Source organism: Anguilla rostrata, chromosome 5 (assembly GCF_018555375.3).
Source record: "Anguilla rostrata isolate EN2019 chromosome 5, ASM1855537v3, whole genome shotgun sequence".
NCBI lineage: Eukaryota > Metazoa > Chordata > Actinopteri > Anguilliformes > Anguillidae > Anguilla > Anguilla rostrata.
The window spans coordinates 27,050,114-27,067,784 of NC_057937.1; the positions used below are offsets into that span (position 1 = coordinate 27,050,114).

General features: G+C 37.8%; 1 protein-coding gene across 1 annotated transcript in view; it reads right to left on the bottom strand.

Annotated features, from left to right (window-relative positions):
• LOC135255011 (anoctamin-9) overlaps positions 1–17,671 on the bottom strand; it is a 62,760-nt gene that overhangs the window by 37,541 nt on the left and 7,548 nt on the right. Inside the window, exons 2-5 of the mRNA XM_064335688.1 lie at positions 8,396–8,470; positions 7,825–7,947; positions 1,920–2,059; positions 1,154–1,203 (exon numbers count right to left, since the gene is read on the bottom strand). Coding sequence (XP_064191758.1) covers positions 1,154–1,203; positions 1,920–2,059; positions 7,825–7,947; positions 8,396–8,470 — 388 coding nt within the window. The remainder of the gene's footprint in view (positions 1–1,153; positions 1,204–1,919; positions 2,060–7,824; positions 7,948–8,395; positions 8,471–17,671) is intronic.

The following is a 17,671-nucleotide window of genomic DNA, read 5'->3' on the forward strand; positions in this document are numbered from 1 at the left end:
TACTATATAAGTTTGAGTCATAAGATGCCGAAAGCTCAGGAGAGAACGTAAGTGCACAAATTTTGTACAACATTAAAGCAAACATATTTTACTATATTGCCTAGACTAAGTAAAAGTTATTTAATCCATTCAATGCCGCCAGAGTTTATGATATGATAACCATAAAAGGTTGTCACATGCCAGCACCCTTGCTTGCCACATGGAGAGAGAGAGAGAGAGCGCACCCACACAAAATGAAATAAACAAACATCTAAACTAAAACAACAAACTAAAATAAAAAAGACAAAAGAAAGTAAAACAGAGCGACCACTTTAGTGACCCGCTCGTAGCTGGCCTGCTTTTCACCAGCCCAGCTCCTCCTGCTTTTCAGCGGCAGATTACTTTCACAATCATGTTCAAAGAAACAAAACTGAAATAAATGAAACTCAAATAAAGAACCGTGCACTCTCTGTGAGCTCCTGAGCTCTGCCCCAAACTGTGGAGAGCAGCACACCTTTCGCACCTGGGCTGATTAGTTAGCACAACCCAGGTGCGTGTGCTCTCTCTGACCAGTCGGCGCAGTCGAGACCAATCCACTTCTCTGGCGGACTGACTGCCACAAAGGTCATAAGGTACTGAACAAAACTAATAGTAAAACCCTCATTACCTCGTCATAGCACAGTAAATTCCTCATCTTCCACTTCTCTGCCATGTGTGTTTTTCAGTTGACATTTGTATATTTTGTATCATTACTACATGGCTCTATGGCTGCAGGAAATGACAAACAGCTGTTCGTTGAAAGATTATGCTGTTTAATGCTATTTTTAATTGTTAATTCAATATCGCTGAGAATTGTTGAAAAATGTGTTGCAGGATGGCAACAGCACAATAAGTCTTCAAATTTAATGTTTTCTTAATAAATTAAGACAAAAGAGTCAAAGTTTTAATATATAAATAGACAGAAATAGGCATACAACAAGTTTTACCACAACAAGAACAACTGAGCCCTGCTGGGATACTGCTGTTAATACAGCAGTATTACAGCATAAAAATTAGATTCCTCAGATAAGATTATCTTGTTGCATTTCTGAGCAAGCATAAATACACCAGGAATAGCTGACTACGGCCAGTGGGAATGTGGCCTGAACAGGCTGAAAAGTGAAGCAGCTCTCACCTCCAGAGCTAATGCAGGTGTTGTTCAGGACAAAGTGGACTATCCTTATCCTGGAGCACAAGAGGGGGTGAGTTACACAGAGGAGAAGTAAGCAGTAAGATGTGTCATCATGTGTACACATATGTGTCTATGCATGTGCTTGTGTGTGCTTGTGTGTGTATGTGTGTGTGCGTGCATGAAAATGTGTGTGTGTGTGTGTGTGTGTGAGTATGCGTGCATATGTGTGCACCTGTACCTATGTGTGCATATGTGTACATGGATGTTTGTGTGTGCATGACCATATGTCCCCTTAAAACAAATTTGGCAAGGTCACCAGACTGAAAAAACCCAGTCCAACCCATAAAATTGACTTTTAAAGGGTGCATAGTTGAATTTACTCTGAGCATGGAACAACATTCCAGCATATTTCCCTAGTTACACTTGCCTGTACTTAGCATTTTCCAGATTGCTCAAATGTATCTTAAAAGCACAAGTTTCACTGCCTTTGAATCCAAACTTCATTCACAATTGCATTTTCTGTGGCCCAGCACTTTTTAAAACATAACCTAACATAAAGCATGTTTCAGCAATGAAATCAAACAATTCAAATCTTTTTAACATTGTGGTGAAAGAGATGCATGTTCACTGTAACTGATATGCTTCTTATATAAGTAATGCAGTGGTTGAACAGGTTGTATGAATGTCTATGGGAAAGAAATAATATACAGCACTATTTTTCATACACCCCATGACCCAAGTTTGGGAACCACTGGACTATAAATCTGACCTTGTGGACAAAGGGGCAGTGTCCTTCTGCTCACAGCTCCAGTTGCAGGCATCTGACACCTTCAGCAAGTACCTGTACTTGTCAAAAATCTTCTTTGGTGCTCGGAACCCATGGAAAACATTATCATCATCTACAATGGTCTGAATAAAAAAAAAAAGTGTGGTTACAGGGCAGTAAGTATTTGGACAGTGACACAATTTTTGTGGTCAACAATTGTACTCCAGCACATTGTATTTGAAATGAAACAATGAATATGCGTTTAAGGTGCAGGCTTTCAGCTTTAATTTGAGGATATATAAATCCCTACTGGGTGATCAATGTAGGAATTACAGCCCTTTTTATAGATAGCCCCCCCCCCTTTATAAGGAAGCAAAGTAATTGAACACATTAATATCATTTTAAATTAATTCATATTTATTTACAAATCCTCCATATTTAGAGTCATCATATTTGGTCACAAATCCTTTTCATTAAATGACTGCCTGTTGTCTGTGACCCATTAACATCACCAGACACTGGGTATCCTCCCTGCCTGTAATGCTGCCATCTTTAGTTCCTGTTGTTTGCCTTCAGTCTTGTCTTCAGCAAGTGAAATGCATGATCAGTTGGATTCAGGTCAGGTGACTGATTCGATCAGTCAAGATCCTTCCACTGCCCTAAAAAACTCCTTAGTAGCAGCAGTTATTGTCCTGCTGCAAAGTGAACCAGTTTTGAGGCATTTGGTTAAATCTGAGCAAATATGATTCTGTACACTTCAGAATTCATCCTGTGAGCCAGTTCAAGTGGCAGCCATGTATGCCCAAGCCATAACAAGACCTCCACCATGTTTCACAGAAGAGAAGGAAGTTTATTTCCTTCTCCACACTTTCTTTTTTCCAACCCTTTGGTACTGGTTAATACTCATCTCATCTCATTTTAAATGTACTTTTTAGAAAACTCTAACCTGGCCATTCTGTTCTTGAGGCTTACCGCCAGATTTACACTGTGCGGTGAACCCTCAGGTCATGCTGGTGTAGTCTTCTCTTTATTGTAGTTTTTGACACATGAATACCTACATCCTGGAGGGTGTTCTTGATCTGTTGAACAGTTGAAAAGCGATTTTTCTTCACAATTGAAAGTATTCTTCAATTGTACTCTTCACTATTGTGGTCTTCTATGATATCCAGGGGCGTAGGAAGGGGAGGGGGCAGGGGGGACATGTCCCCCCCAATAATTGTATCAAAAAAAAAAAAACTTTTGCCATGTAATTTTTTAGGGGATGCTGCGAGAGTGAAATAAGTTCATTCGATACAGCAAATATCATTCCTTTCAATGAAGCCCAAAAAATTTACCCTATTCAAATCGTGCAGTAGGTACCTACTAGCCAGTAGGCTCAGTAGATTGCAATCAGACAATTAATGGGTACAGTTTCAGTCATTACAAATCACACCTTTCAATTTGTGCTCTGCGAGATTTTGCGAGGACATTTGCAGTCATTTGGAAGGTAATTTAAATACAATGCTATTATAAACATATTAAAATGAGTTGCTTGTTCAAATTGTATTATATAGTTATCATAAAGTTACAAGTATTTTCCACAACAAAACTGAACATGAATTAATTGACTACATTTTGGGGTGCCTTATGTGTATCAAAGAAAATAACCTCTTTTGGTTCCTTCATGAATCTAGCAATCTATAGACTTTTCTGAAACTGGAATGCACTGTAATGTTCGCTGAAAGTATCAGAGCCTGGTTAAAAGTTAGACGGCCCAGTAGAAAATTTGGTGGTCTTCCTTTCATTTATATCCAGCATTCCTTTGTCCAAAAATACGGCAACAGAAGCAGTCCAAAAACAGATCCAGTCCAACGTTTAATCTTGCGCATAGCATCACATTATATATTTACATAATGTTACATTGAACAGCATTGTGATGGTAGGTGGCAAATTGAGAGAACCAGCTTGGGAATTTGCAATGAGAGCCATGGGGTCTTTAATTACCACAGTGAGTGAGGATCTTGGTTTAACATCGCATCCAAAGGACAGCGTCTCCTGCAGCACAGTGTCCCTCCACAACTGTCACTGCCCTGGGGCATTGGGAATTATTTGACCAGAGGGAAGATCACCCCCAGCTGGCCCACCAACACCACTTCAAGCAAATTAGTTTTCCCAGAGGTCACTCATCCAAGTACTAACCAATCCCACACTTATGTATGACAATTTTAATGTAAACCGGATAAATAAAAGGGGTGGTGGCGTTGCCTTTTATGTACAGACAGATATTCAGTGTAAGGTAATTGATAGTACAATTGTTAATGATATCATGGAGAGTTTGACAATTGAAATTCATTCTACTAAATTTAAGAGTATATTTTGAGTTGCATATATAGAACGCCTGGTTCTTGCATTGATCAATTTATGAATACCATAGTTGATATTTTTGGGAAAGTATTGTCATAAGAAATCACTTTTTGTTTGTGGTGACTTTAATATAGACTTGTTAAAATATAATGAACATAAACTAACAACAGACTTTTGTAATGTAATGTAATGTTTAGTTTTGGTCTGTGGCCCCTTATTGACAAACGTAGTAGGATAACTAAAGAAAGTGCCACACTTATTGATAACATTTTTACTAATGTTCATGACCAAGCAACCAAGTGGTTTGTTTTTAAGTGATATCAGTGATCATCTTTCTATTTTTGTGATTTCACATAATTTAAAGGTTAAATGTTCAGTTGGTGTGAGTGAGCCTTCTTGTAAATTAGTAAGAATAAGGACACCAGAAAGAATTGAGGCCTTAAAGATGGACCTTATAAATTACAACTGGGATGAGGTGTATGTTGATGATCCTAATCAGGCCTATGATGCATTTTTGATCACATTCATAGAGTTATATAACAAACATTGTCCTATTAGAAAGTGCTGGTTGAAGGATAAATATAAAGGAAAGCCATGGATGACAAAAAGTCTGCAAAGGGCATGCAAAAAGAAAAATTTACTTTATAAGAAATATTTACACTTGAGAACCAGTGAAAGTGAAGAAAAATATAAGTTGTATAAGAATAAATTGATTTCCATTATGAGATTACAGAAGAAGGAATACTACAATAAAATATTAGAGGAGAGTAAAAACAACATTCAAAGGACTTGGAAAGTAATTAATCATATTATTCAGAATAGATGTTATAAATATGAATTTCCAAGTTATCTTTCTTTCTATGTTCCTTTATGGGGTAAATGAAACTGATATAATTGAAATTGTTAGAAAATTCAAAAACAAAACATCAACTGATATAAATTCCATTGACATGATAATTATTAAAGAAGTAATTGATTTTATTGTAAGACATCTGACGTATATATGTAATCTGTCTTTTCAAAGAGGTGTTTTTCCTAATAATATGAAATCAGCAAAGGTAATACCAATATTTAAAAATGGAGATAAGCACTACATGGATAATTATAGACCGGTGTCCCTTCTTCCTCAATTTTCAAAAATATTAGAGAAATTATTTGTGAAACAATTGGATCTCTTCATTGGTAAATATGAATTATTGAGTGAACACCAGTATGGATTTAGGGAAAATAGAACTACTACATATGCAGTAATGGAGATGGTAGGATAAATAACAAAGGCAGTTGAAAATTATGAGTGTTCTATTGGTATTTATATTGACCTACAGAAGGCTTTTGATACTATAGATCACAGCCAATTATTGAGAAAATTGGAGAAGTATGGAATAAGAGGTATAGCTTACTCTTGGCTGGAAAGCTACTTGGAAAATAGACAGCAATGTGTGCAAATGAATGAGACTGTGTCAGGATTTAGGAAGGTCACCTGTGGGGTACCCCAGGGATCAGTGATTAGTCCAAAACTTTTTTTACTTTATATTAATGATGTTTGCAATGTTACTGAAATGTTAAAATTTGTCATTTTTGCAGACGATACAAATCTATTTTGCTCTGGGAAAAATTTAAAGGAACTTTTGTATGCTATTGAAAGGGAGCTGGAAATTCTCAAAACTTGGTTTGATGTTAATAAAGTGTCTCTCAATATTAAGAAAACTAAATTCATGGGTTTTGGTAATCAAAAAGAAATTGATGGGGATATTGAATTAAAAATCTGTGATGTTGAAATTGAAAGAGTTTTTGAGACAAAATGATTGATCATAAATTAACATGGAAACAACATATTGACTATTTTAAAGGAAAGATTTCAAAGTCAATAGCAATCCTGTATAAATCTAGGGATATATAAAATTATAAGGCCTTGTATATAATTTATTGCGCACTTATACTTCCTTATATATCTTACTGTGTGGAATTGTGGGGGTCGACCTTTAAAACGACTATAAATTCAATAGTCTTACTACAAAAACGAACCATACGTATTATTAATAAGGCTGGTTACTATGATCACACTAATCCAATGTTTATAAAATCCCATGTTATGAAATTCAATGATTTGATATATTATAAAATAATGCAAATTATGTTTAGAGCTAAAACAAAGTCACTCCCAGATCGTGTACAAAGGTTTTTTTCAATAGAGGAGTGCAAATATGATTTGAGAGATGTTTGTAAGTTTATTGTACAAAAAGCTAAAAAAGGGATTAAAAGGAGATGTATTTCTATTGTTGGGGTTAAATTATGGAATAATGCTAATATAAATGTAAGAATGTGTAACTCGCTTTTGGTTTTCAAAAGAATGGTTTATAAAGCTATTTTTGAGGGTTAGAATTGTGAATGATCTTTATTTTACTATTATGTTATTTTTGGAGGGTAGCTTAAATTGATAAGAATGTAGGATAGGCATATATAAGCATTATGCTTCTGCCTGTGCCTTTACAGTCACTACCTAATACATAGATTGTTGACTTGTTTATACTGTCTAGACTGTTTATATTTATTGTATTGTATGTGATGACTGAATAAAAAATACTACTACTACTACTACACTTGCTTAGCTTCAGCCATTCAGCAGGAGCAGGGAGCATGGTGTTATGGCTGCTGATGGCATGAGGTGGTATGGCTATGTGTCAGTAGTGGGTTTGGGTGGGAAGCAAGGTGGAGGGAAGGTGGTTTTGAGGTGTGGAGTAGCTCTTCTTCAACCTTGTTCAGTTGGCATGTATTTAATTGACACAATTCAATATCAGAGGGTTCATTCAAATACCCTCATGGGGGTGTCTACTGTTAGCCTATTACTCACTCAGAGATATCTCACATACATACAGAACAATAAAGAAACAACAAAGCCAGCTCTTGCAGGTGAGAATTGATGAGGTCCTCATATTAAGAAAAAACTGCAAATGAAAATTCCACACCTAGCAACCGATTATCCAATTACTTTTGCTCCCCTAAAATGAGGGGACAATATATAAAATGGGCGGCAATTCTTACTCAGATCAGCCAATATGGACATACATACCCTCAAATTAAATCAGACAATCAGCACTTTATTCTTACATTCATTGTTTCACTAGTACAGAGCCAAAACAACAAGCATGATGTCACTGTCCATATACTTGCAGACTGCAATGTAAAGCCAGTTATAATATTATTAGAAAGGGGCATGAACAAGGCTCAATTTAACTGTGAATAATGTTGTTCCAACAACATCATTTGGAAAGATATTGTAGGTAAATGTATAAGTTCAGCATGATGGATAGTGCATTTTAATTAGACAAATCCACACATTGACATGACTTTGACTAGATTTTCACAATCAATTGTGGGCTTCAGTAGGAGCTCCATATTAAACCATTAAACAATAAATTCTGAGTGCAGGTACATGCAGAATACATTGAAAATATAACTATGAAGAATAGTGTGATTTAGTTAGACTAAATCACAAAATGAAATTATTTGTTCGCTTTAAGATTAAAATTCTATACTTTTTAGTCATAGAAAAGTTGGGACTCACTTTTATTTTGAAATTCTTCTTCTTTAATTCTGCAAGGAAATTCTCTTGCTTCTTGAATGCCTCACTTTCCTTGTCATCAAAAAGTTTGCCAACCAAAACATAATCATATGACTGAAAGACGCTCTGTTGAAGGAATTTGTGAGAGTGACACAATAACTCTACTTTTCATTAAATTAAATTAAGTGAATTGGGCGGTTTGTGCCACAAAATCAATGATGATTTTTACAATAGGTTTATTGAACATTGAACGTATTTTGGAATCTTCCTACCTTATAACTATGTATTACTCAAGCACATGTACTCAAGTATGTATTACTTTCTGCTTGATAAAACATGTAATGCCTGCCATACTTTCAGTCGTTACACACAATTATGATTTTAAAAGAGTCTGATTTACTGGCAGTGTGGGGGCAGCGGGGTTTCAGTTACTGGCAGCATACACTGAGGATGTAACAGGGTCTCCATTACTAGTGGCATGAGCTTCTCTATGAGATTTTCTCTTAGTTACTATCAATATGAACTTACTATTGTGGGGGTTACAGGGTTTCAGTTACTGGTGATACGATCTTACCGTTGAGTGGAGTAAGGGGGTCTCACTGCCATTTTCAGTACCCTCCCGGGTTCGCTCCCGAAGTTCTAAACCAGCCTACAGCACAAAAACAACAAAGACAGGCAATAGTACTTTTACCAGTGCAAGAAAGTGCCTCCTAACCAATCAGAGATAAGTCAGTATGCATGGTGGGTGTTAGTAAATGCTTCAATATCAGGCAAGTTTCAGATGCATAAGAAAAGGGCCCTATTAGTAGTGGACTTTTGTCCTTTAATCATTTCTGTTATATCTGTTTTACATATGCCATAAAGTTTAATATGGGATACAGAAGGCTAATCATTGTCTGTTCCTGCAATCGTTCAGTTTATTACGCTCACACACCAATTGAAATGGTCAGCTTTCATTGATATTGAGAATGAGAGCTATTATGTCAAGTGGAAACACCTTTGGAGACCATTCACAACAGTCTTTTTTTCTGCCCCAATTTTGATCATCTTGCAGCGAAATTGGATTAATTTACAAACAAATACAGATTAAATTCATTTCCAGGTGCCCAGCACCTCTTAAGTGACCATAGTCTCTGTGAATGGGGTATCAGGCTGGGTGTTTGTCACAGAAAATATTAGGTGAAGGGCTGTTACTGAAAAGTTATAGAAAATCATGAAATAAAACTGAGAAAAGAGTGTGCAGTGAGTTTTAAAAAATATATATCTTTTTTATACCGAGATTTTATAAATGGAGCTGATCAGTTTAAACCAATTTTCACCCGGATTAGGTAAACAGTGTCATTTTGTGGCGAAATTGACGCTTCTTAGCAAGAGCGGATTAAGCCTCCAGAGGCCCTGGGGCAAGAGGATTTTCTTGGGCTCCCCTAAATTAAAGTACACCGCCATTGGAATCTGGAGCACTGGAAACACATTCTCTGGAGTGATGAATCATGCTTCACTATCTAGCAGTCTGACAGACAAACCTGGGTTTGGCAAATGCCAGAAGAACATTACCTGCCCAAATGCATAGTTCCAATGGTAAAGTTTGGTGGAGGAGGAATACTAGTCTGTGGCTGTCTTTCATGGTTTGGACAAGGCCCTTTAGTTCCAGTGAAGGGAAATCTTAATGCTGTAGCATACAATGATATTCTAGAGAATTGTGTGATCTCAACATTGTGGCAACAGTTTGATAATGCCCCTGTGCACAAAGAGAGGTCCATAAAGAAATGGTTTGCTGAGTTTGGTGTGGAAGGCCTGCACAGAACCTTGACCTTGACCCCATCGCACACCTTTGGGATGAACTGGAATATCGATGCTTAAAACGAACTGGTTTGTATGAACAACACATTGTCCGACCACATCGGACAGTGTGTTGTTTATACCTTTTCATTGGCTTCCTCCTGTGTGTCTAGGCTGGGTGAGCACGATGGTCTGATTGCATTGCTGCTTGTTCTGATGTATGCATTGAGGTTTTATATGTTGTGTTCTCTTCTGCTAACTGCATGATGCAAAAATAATTTCCCAACAGAAAATCAATGAATCAGTCAATCAATCAGTGCGCACAGGTGACATGCTGAATGAGTAAAGTTTTGAAACTGAGCAGCAACAATCCTCATTTGATCCTATTATATTACCTTAAACGTATATATAGTAATATATTTATTTGCATGATGTTGTTGAAATATTTAATAGCAGCAGTATTTAACGGCAGTTTGGAGAAAGCATACGGAAGCCTTTAGCCTTTGCAAATCTAGCCACGCTCTTCTTGTGCATGCCTAGACTAATGGGATTGCGGCCAAAAGTTTACATACACCTTGGCTAAAGACTTTCAAACTAAATTTTTCACAACTCCACACATTTCATGTTACCATACATTTCCTGTGTTAAGTCAATTAGGGTATCTACTTTATTTCCATAAGAGGTTCTTTCAAAATAATAGCTAAGAGACAGATGTATCTCAACTTTTACTGTACTATATAAGATTTTCAGTAGGTCAAAAGTTTACATACACTTTGTTAGTATTTGGTGGCATTGCCTTTTAATTGCTTGAATCAAACGCTTGGGGTAGCCTTCCACAAGCTTCTCACAATATTTTGCTAGAATATCTGCCCATTCCTCCTGACAGAACTGGTGTAACTCAGTCATGTTTGAGGGCCACCTTGCTCAGACAAGCTTTTTCAGTTCAGTGCACAAATTTTCTATGGGATTCAGGTCAGGGCTTTGTGATGGCCACTCCAATACTTTCACTTTGTTGTCTTTATGCCATTTTGTTACAACTTTGGAGGTATGCTTAGGATCATTGTCCTGCTGGAAGACCCAGTTGCGACTACGTTTTAACTTGCCTTGAGGTGTTGCTTCAGTATTTCTATAATCCTCCTTCCTTATGATGCCATCTCTTTTCTGAAATGCACCAGTCCCTTTTCCAGCAACACACCCCCACAACATGATGCTGCCCCCATGCTTCACAGTTGGGATGGTGTTCTTCTGATTAAAAGCGTCACTCTTTTTCTCCATACATAGCACTGATCATTATGGCCAAACAGTTCAATTTTTGCTTCATCTGACCAGAGAACACTCCTCCAGAAGGCTAGGTCTTCGTCCTGGTGATCACCTGCAAACTACATTCTGGCTTTTTTATGCCGGTCTTGGAGTAGGGGCTTCTTCCTTGCATGACAGCCTTTCAGGTCACGGCAATGTAGGATTCTCTTAATGGTAGATGTAGGTACTTTGGTACTTGTTGCCTCCAACTCCTTCACCAGTTCCTTTGTTGTTGTCCTGGGGTTCAGTTGAACCTTTCTGACCAAAGTTTGTTCAGCCCTGGGAGTTAATTTGTGCCTCTTTCCTGAGCAATGCAGTGTCTGTGTGGTCCCAAGATTTTTATATTTGCATACAATTGTTTGTACAGATGCTTGTGGTACCTTCAGTTGTTTGGAAATTGCTCCTAAGGAGGAACTGCACTTGTGGAGGTCCACAATTTTTATTCTGAGGTCTTGGCTGAGGATTTTCTCATGGTATCAAGAGCAAAAAGTCAGTGGCTGTAAAGGTAGGCCCTTAAATACAGCCACAGTTGTCAATTAACTCCCAATTAACTCCTAATTATGACAATTGGTCAACCAGAAGCTTATAAAAAGTCATTACATCAATTTCTGGAATCTTCCAGACTGTTGAAAGAGACAGTCACCTCTGTGTATGTAAACATTTGACCCACTGGATTTCTGATATAGTGAATTAAAGCTGAAATAAATCTGTCTCTAATCAATTGTTTGAATATCTTTAGCCTTGGTGTACGTAAACTTTTGGCCTCAATTGTACGATAATCATGACATTAGTGTTAGCCGTTTGAGCACAATTATGTGACATATGACGATTTACAGGATGTGTATTTTAAATGTGTTTTGAATATTTCTAAAGACTTAATTAGCCTATATTCCAGGAGCCCTTATTTTCCTAGGCCCAGTTCTGGAGCCCCTAAAGCCCCTGCAGTAATCCGGCCCTGTTGTCAAGCCCCGCGCCAGTTAGTTACTGTTGCTAACTCTGTAAAGCTTTCACTTTGGAAAGCAATAGAAATTCCATTGAAAACCCATTTAGAGGACCCCTCAGTTATATTCACTTGTACTTCTACTGGTTTTTTCAGGTTGAACACAGACCACTCCTGAATACACCAGTGCACTGCTTTTAATACATTTATGGTTGAAGAAAAAAAACAGTTTTATTTTACTGATTAAGTAGCCTAACAGACGCAACAGTTACCCTTTTTGACCAATGCTTACTGTAACGTTACATACCGTGTTTGACCAGTTACCTCTGTTGTAACGAACTATGGCTACTTCACAGGCTACTTTTCTCCCAATGTCATGCTAAGTAGGCTAGCCTAATGTTAATGGTGCTCTGTATTTAAGATTGCCAGGTGCCTCTTTCATTGTCCTATCATCAAAGAGTCAAAATCCCATATTTGAAGCTTTTTCACAAATATGAATCTGGCAACAATCCATAGTTGACGTTGACATTTATATGTAGTGGGTAAAAGTTTTATTAACGTTAATGTTGTCTTGCTAGCAAACAATGGCTATGAGTTACTATGACTGTTGCGATTAATGACCACTTTCGAAGCCAGGGATCTTCTATCTCATCCAGATGTTGACAGCAGGGTCTCTAGTATATAGTCCAGGGTTATATTCATGATTACTGCATAATGTTATCATTCAGTGTAAATGAGAGAAGCCTCATCTGCTGTCAGTGAAAATGACTGGCACAGTTATACCCTGTCCAGTGCATTGCTAGGTAAAAAATTCATTGAACATAGTATTTATATTTATTCTTCACCTAATCTATGTGACATGAAAAATTGATTGTCTAATCTTTACTCCCTGTGCGCACCATTTAACAATTTTTTATTTTAGTTTTGACTCACAAATAGGCTACAACTCCTCGTTTTAATTACAGTCCTCAATGACTTTGAAATGAAAGCTTGATGGACTCCGTGCTGGACCGTTAGCAACAATTGCTTTGCACACGAGCACTCTGACTGGTGATTCAGCTATCCAAGCATGCAGGACGGCTGAGAACAAGCTTCCAGAAAGAGAAAGTGGTGAGAAAAATGTGAAGAAAGCACAAACAAGCGGCTGATTGGGCCTACGCTATGAAAAGTAAGCAAGTTATAAATGTTTTGTTTGGAAAATCAAATTTTCAACCTGATCTTACCATTCTTTATTATGATCTGATTTCCATTTGGATTTTTGCATTAGGCTATTTTTTCCAACCAATTTTCACTCGCTTTGTAATATTCAAACTAAACACCAATAAATTCCCTAATTTATTTATTTTTGTTGAAAAACTTAAAACTGAAAACAATGAGCCTAATATATGTAGCTTGCCCTGTAGCAGAATTGCTGTGCATGCCACGGCTGGGAAGGGGATGAATCCAGAGCAGGCAGGGATAGATAGTTGGGTGACAGTAGGGCACAAGCACAGAAAAGGGCATGCATTTCTAGAGGATGTGGTGTCCAACCAATTCCAGCCCGTGCAGGAATTGGATCTGGCTCTTGACCCTGAGAATGGGAGGACTGATGAGCTACTGGGCACCCAAATGGCCACATCCTCTCGGAAAAGGGAGTTAGTGATAGTGGGGGAGCTCAATGTTTTGGGGGCTAGACAGCATCGTATGTTTGGAATCCCGTACACTGTGTTGCCTGCCTGGTGCCCAGGTAGATAATTTCTTGGAGCGTACAGACAAGCTCCTGGCCAGAGAGGGGAGGGATCGAGTGGTCATGGTTCACGTAGGAACCAATGACATAGGTAAGGGTAGGTTTGAGGTTCTGCAGGATAAATTTGTGGAGCTAGCAGAAAAGATTAGGAGCACAACCTCCATGGTAGTTTTTCTGGAATACTACTGGTACCATGTGCAAGCAGAGGGAAGCAAATTTTAATTTGGAGGTATAACACATGGCTACAAACCTGGTGTAGGAAAGAAGGGTACAGGTTTATGGGGCACTGGGACTTTCGGGACAAGGGTACAAGCCTGTACAATTGTGACAGCCTGCACCTGAACCAAAGTAGCACTGCTGCAATGGGCCAGCGTATGGTGTGCGTGAGTCTGTGTGCATGTGTGCGTGTCCATTTGTTTTTCAAATGAATGCACATGTATTTATCTTTATTTGACACTGGATTTTCAGAAGGTGGCACACAGGGCAAGTTTATTTTCCCATTCCTTACAAAAACGGTAACATTTTCACATGTGAATTAACATATTCATATGTGAAAAGAAAATGTCACAAGTGATTGCCTGTTTTTATGCATGTGAATGAAAATTTCCACATCTTCACTTTTTCAAATGTGGTTTTTGAACACGTAATTTTTTGTAAGGTTTGATTTGGCTACTATAACTAGAAGTGATCTCAGTGACTTTGAAAGAGGGGTAGTTGTTATGGCACATTTTTCAGGAGCTCCAGTGATGAAGACTGCTGAACTGGCTGTTTTTCATGAGGAACAGTGGTTGATGAAAATGAACTTTTCATGGAAGTCTTATGGCGCTTCTCCATTGACCAGCACGGCACGGTACAGGACGGCAATCCTACCCGTGCCGTGTTGCCTGTTGCACTTCTCCATTACACAACAGACCCGTGAAGGTAGGAGGAATCATGGGAGGAGTAAAGTGTCCTGAATGTGTAATAATTAACTCTTGTATGTATTTCTATACTCTGTACTCTCGTATGTTTTCTTGCGTGGGGATGGGACGATATGAAAACAATTTTCACCGTCCACCACATTTTGGCAATATTCCACACTATCGTCATCACTGTTGCATGCATCACAAAAACTATTACACTACTAACTAATGCTACAGTGTGAAATATCCACATTATATAATACCACTAACCTATTTAAAGACTCTCAATTTAACAAATAATGCATATAACCAAAATATTTGAGCAGTAATACTTACATAGCAATGATGACATTTTATCTGTATTCAGTAGATAGAGACAAAGACAGTAAATCAATGACAGTTCTATCGGCTTCTGTTTTGCTCCAGAAAACGATGTCAGACATGTCTATCAGCAAACATATGGCTTAGCTATGCCCAGAAGTCCTCAATAATAATAGTATTTTCCAAGAAATTACGAAAAATCGTTGACAAAGTGTCATTAGATGCAGCAAAATTACTGCTATGACAGAGTGAATGCGTAAGTGAATGCGATAAGAAAATTTTCGGTTATACTGACCTATAAAACGCTATTCCAAAAGCAAAATTAGATATGTTATACATCGTTATAAAGCTTATACTCTCACCTACTGAATAAATGAATTTTCAATCAAGCCAGACTTTTGGCAATCAACATGTCACCATTTGAATGAATACAAATTAATCATCACCTTTCTGCAGGAGCTGTGAACATGTAGCGGAGGGTTGCTAGAAACTGTGGTTGGTGAGCAAGCTCTATAATCACTGTTGTTTGTTTAATGGGTTTGCCTTATGTGGGGAGAAACACTCAAATTAATGCCAACCAGTGCCATGGCTCCAAGCACATGTAAGCACGTCTTTGGTACCAATTATTCCTAGCTTGCTAACTGGACCAAGATTATGTGATTCATTTGGCAGATCAAACTCAGAAACAGATAAAAATGTTTTTTTTTGCAGATTGAGGCTAGCTATTCTGGTGGTGAGATTGTGGCCAAAAAGGAGATCAAAAAGACAGACACAATTGCTGAATCACTGCTTATCTCCAACACGGAAAGCCATTATAAGTGTAATGTTACATCAACAGGCAGCAAAATGAATCACAGTTCCCATGTCAAACAATCGACAACAATCAGCAAACGGATTAATGTTGAGAAATGAATCTGTCCACTGGTTGTTTTGAATCATTTTGGGGAAAAACATATCCAGTGTAAACTCTGCATCGCAATTTTTACATTTATATATTTGTGGCTGTGTGCCACATCACAATTCTTACGAGGTATGCCACGGTTAAAAAAAGGTTGGGAAATACTTCAGTAGGTACAGTTAATTTAGCTAGCTGGATAACTGGCTAAAATGGTGTCTCTTCAAAATGGGTTGAAGGCAAAATTATAAACATTAATGAAATTTCACTGACACATCCAATCGCCAGTCTAGCTTACGTTATCATTGATACACAACTGTATAAGCTCCCTAGCCCACCTGCTGGCTGATATAAAATGCAACTTAAGATGCTTTCTTGGTCATCATCATGAGCATTGTTTCAGTTAAAACATATAGACCAATAATCTTGATTTAATAAGTAAGAACCATTCTTTTTCTTTGATTTTTCTGCTTTCCTTCAATTACCCTGGGATTCTACAGCAGAATACAATTCCATTGGTTTTTAAAGGCTGAATTCTGTATTAATCAACCACATTTTAAACCTGTCATTTGACAGGTCATGATAAAGGTGTAGAAATTTCTTTGAAACAGAGATGGTGGAGGCTAAAAAATGCAAAGAGCTGGGTGAATGTAGTATTTATTGAGGTAATTTGTTAACAAGTGACTAAAAGAACACCTGTCTAGTCCTTAGTTAAGAAGATGTGAGGTCAGATTTACAGAAGAACCGTATTTCATTCAAAACCCATTACTAGCTAATTTTGATTTGGACTTGAACAATGACCATATAAACTACATTTTTATTCATAATTAGAAACATTTATCACTTCTTAAGCATTCTTGAACTTATTTGTAGGTGCGCCACATTCCCTGATGGAGCACAATAAATATTCCACCTTTTATGAATGTGCATGGTTGAAAGGCAATATATTCTAACATGGACACACCCTCAATGCGCACAAACTCGTAAGGTATGCAATATTGTGCTTGAGCTGACTTTGCACTGGTGTAATGTGAGTTTGAATAGGTCCCATAATAAATAGCTCCAGCCATACTGTACCTTCAGTCACTTTACCACAGATAAGAACATGCACCTCCACATGCCCCCCCCCCCCCAACTCACTGTCTCATTCACCCCATATCAGCTTAAGAACTTGTTCATGATAAAACACATTTTGTCAGTGCTAAATGAACACAACCTTTTCATGCAAATGTAGGCTTATTTTCATATCAGATTGTTTCAGCAGAATTTACTAGCCTTCATTTAACTGCAAACACGGTACAAAAGGCATGGCTGACACCAAGGATGTTCCTTAACAAAGAGACTTTTATACCTTTAGACCTCATTCAAATGAGAGTGTTAGTGCCTAGGGCAGGCTGGGACATGCATTCCTGGTGAAAGCTGCTCTGCTAGATGGTTGTTTTACATATCATTATGTCTCACAAGGGTGCATGCTGGGATTGTACTGAAGGGAAGAGTTATTCAATTCTCTCTCTACCCTAAGGAAATCCACTGGCATTCAGGGTTGCCAACTTACATACCTTTTCAATCTTGTCAACAACTTTTTACTTAAATCAACAAACCCAGAGCTCTACATACAAAAGTATTACCAGTATTTCTCTCCACATTGGTTTATGGCCATTCATTGTGTATCAATGCCATTGAATGGGCCCCTGACGGATATCTAGTTTTTAGATTACCACTTTTAAGAAACAGGCGATGTAAATTGATCCAGGAAACTATCTCTGTGTGGCTACTGTAATGTTATCTGTTTCCTCGCTGTCTATCTGTCCCCTCTCCCAGTTCCAAACACCAAAGAAATGCCTTTGGCAATTAGGTCCACACCACAGGTCTCTCAAATGTATAAAATGTCTTGGAATTTTCTCCCTTGAAAGTTTTATTACTTCATTGCCAGTAACGGCCAAAGACTCACTGCATAACTAAAGAATGCTGCAAAAGACCTTATGATC